This window comes from Sinocyclocheilus anshuiensis, unplaced genomic scaffold, assembly GCF_001515605.1.
Source record: "Sinocyclocheilus anshuiensis isolate Anshui unplaced genomic scaffold, SAMN03320099.WGS_v1.1 scaffold188, whole genome shotgun sequence".
NCBI classification, from domain to species: domain Eukaryota; kingdom Metazoa; phylum Chordata; class Actinopteri; order Cypriniformes; family Cyprinidae; genus Sinocyclocheilus; species Sinocyclocheilus anshuiensis.
In genome coordinates, this window is record NW_015555768.1 from 2,267,000 (window position 1) to 2,269,939 (window position 2,940).

At 36.7% G+C, this 2,940-nt stretch overlaps 1 protein-coding gene across 2 annotated transcripts in view; it reads right to left on the minus strand.

Moving 5' to 3' along the window:
- trim33 (tripartite motif containing 33) overlaps positions 1-2,940 on the minus strand; it is a 37,987-nt gene that overhangs the window by 11,311 nt on the left and 23,736 nt on the right. For both annotated transcript variants that reach the window (XM_016468305.1, XM_016468306.1), the window contains exons 11-12: positions 897-1,106; positions 387-513 (exon numbers count right to left, since the gene is read on the minus strand). In XM_016468305.1, the coding sequence (XP_016323791.1) occupies positions 387-513; positions 897-1,106 (337 nt within the window). The remainder of the gene's footprint in view (positions 1-386; positions 514-896; positions 1,107-2,940) is intronic.

The following is a 2,940-nucleotide window of genomic DNA, read 5'->3' on the forward strand; positions in this document are numbered from 1 at the left end:
ATATATATGCTAGCTGAAGTTGTTGGTGGTATTGGCACATGAGGTTGTGTGGTGAAGCAGCATATGGCACTAATGCTAGGGGGCTAATGCAGCCTGAGCCCCAGGGTTGGTGCATATGGTTGGATGGGGGACTTTGCCATACGGAACCAGAGGAACTGAGCAGGCATTAACGGTGCCAGGCAACTAGCACAGCCTTGGAACCCGGGTCGGTTGGGCAGGAGTTTATGCATACAGCACTGAGAGTATGGCATATTTAAACATATAAATATTGTACATACCAAATGCTAATCTGCATGAATATTTCTTGACATTATTTAAATGCTTGCTAACTGATATGAACATTTGGAAGCCAAACAATTCATGTCAAAAATTCACCAAGAAAGTACCTGATGATCCTGGGGAATGTGTAGAAGGTCCCGGTGAGGGATTGGTGGGGCCAACAGCAAGATATGAACTAGCAGAAATATATCGACTGAGTATGTTATCCAGTGTGCTCGAGCCGGCATCTTCAAGCTGAAAATTACAAAAACAAAATTTGGTTTTGCATCACGTGAGCTCTAAATCAGTTCAGCTTTGTTTCATTTTGCTTCAGTTAAGGAAGCGTCTGTTATGTGAAGAACAATAATTGAAGATCCAAGCATAGGGATTGTCTTTGTCTCGTTGCCTTAACGTAATTATGTTTAGATCCTTTATTGCATTTAGACTCAAAAGTTATTATATTTAGTTCCTTTATTACATTTCCACCCAATTATTAGATTTGTATCCTCATGATCATGCTTTCTGGGGTTTGAACTTACAACCTTTGGGTTACCAGGCCAGATCTATAACCACTAAATCATGCCACAACATCTAATCATCTGACATTCAGTCAAAGAAAATGCGAATAGTAAAGTTACCTGAATGGGAGGGATGTCAGGCAGGCAGGGCAAGTTTTCGGGGTTAGTGACTGATGGTATGAGCTCTATGGGGGCGACAACAGGACTAGTGGGGCCACGGTGAATGTGGGCATTGGCCATACTGGCACTGGTGGGACTGGTGGGGTTGGCAGCACTAATGTTGTGTAGCGACGCCACAGGGAAGGGCCCAGCATGCCCAGGATTAGAGTGCTATGAAGGGGAAAAAAAGGGAAAGGTGTTGGAAAATGGCAAAAATACTTTCATACAGCAGGTAAATGTACTTTTTTCTGAATGTGGAATATGCTGTTGTTTATATTAGTCCTGTGTAAAAGGCAAGACAAATTTACTCTTTTTTTTTCTCAAACAAAAATAAAGAAAAGAAAATGACATCTGAAAAGCATTTTACCCTAAGCCTCTATATTAAAGACACTGAATGTCTTTATAAATATAATTACAGTGTGAATAAGAATGATGTGTAAGCAGCGCCAAGAAATAATTACTTACTAATGAACATTTAATATTACTATCTACTTACTCAAATAATGACACTGTGTTAAACTTGACTGATTTAAACAACATACATTTTTATTTATTGATTTATTAAATAATCTGAAATGTATATCATTTTTATATTAATACATTTTAAAATATTATTACATTTCAAAAATACAGAAATATTCATAATAAAAATATTATATAAAATTATATAAAAACACATTTTCATATATCAGATGTACTACTGTCCTGTATAATGATTATATCATTCTTATATAGTTTCTACCCACAGACAAACTGTCATTTAAATATGCAGCAAATATTTTTCATAACTAATCACTGTTCATATGTAAAGTTTCCAATCTTGGGAGCAGTCGTTAGGTGTGTTCGACTTCATGCAGTGCTGCGCAGACTGATCGGCGAGAGTAGCCGCTTGCAGTCGGGGGCAGAATTGAAAGCGGAGATGTCAAGTCGGACACTTTCTGCTCCCGGTAGTGACGCTCTCGCGGTGTTCGCACACTCTATCACAGATGAAGTGAATAAAATGCAGTATCTGTCAAATACACAGACGTTTCAGAAACGTTTTCATGAGCAACAGAAACACTTTTTATATACTGCTTAATACAGCGCCATCTGTTCAAGAATCAAGTTCAACATAAACATATACTATTTAAATACCAATAAAGTGGGGGTATATATGCTTTTATCAGTGTTTTTTTGATAAATGTGACTCAATATAACATTGCGACTACAGTAAAAAAGCTTTTACTGTTCTAAAAACACTGATTTGTGAGCAGTACTGGAATTGAGAATAAACCCGAAACACACGTCACCGTTGTCATGTGGTGAATTTGGCCAATCGTGAAACAGCTGTCATCATCAGCGCTCCTGCAGTCGCTAGGGTTGGGTATCGTTTGGGGTTTTTTTCGATACTGGTGCCAAATTGATACTTAAAAAAATATATATAAATAAATAAATAAAAATTCCCCCAAAAAATTATGGATTGGCCATTAGCACTATAAACACATGATGTCTGTTTCATTCATACTGGACGCCAGAGGGTGCCCTCGTATGGAAAATCCACATATCCAGTCACAGAAGTAGCGGAACTCATGACTAGAGGTCGAACGACAGTGGATTTTGCTGATACCGATAGCTAGGTTGGACCACACTGGCCGATACCGATTAATTAACCGATAGTTTTAAAATTGATACTGAACAAAAACTAAAATAGTGCTTTATTAACAAAAACAGTACTGAACCATACTAGTAGTAGTAGTAAAAAAAAATAAAAAATAATAGTAATAGTAAATGTTGAAATTAACACTCTAAAAAGGAACAATACTTACACAGCTTTCATTAATCTTAATGCTACAAATGGACTCTTATTTTAAAGTGTTACCATTTCATTTCAACTGTCATGCTTAAAGATGCACATCTTTAAATATATACGCAAAGGCTATAGCATTAAAATTATATACATATGGATATTGTATGTATACTCTCACACTTTAACTGCTTCTATTCTTGAACACTTGATGATTATCTA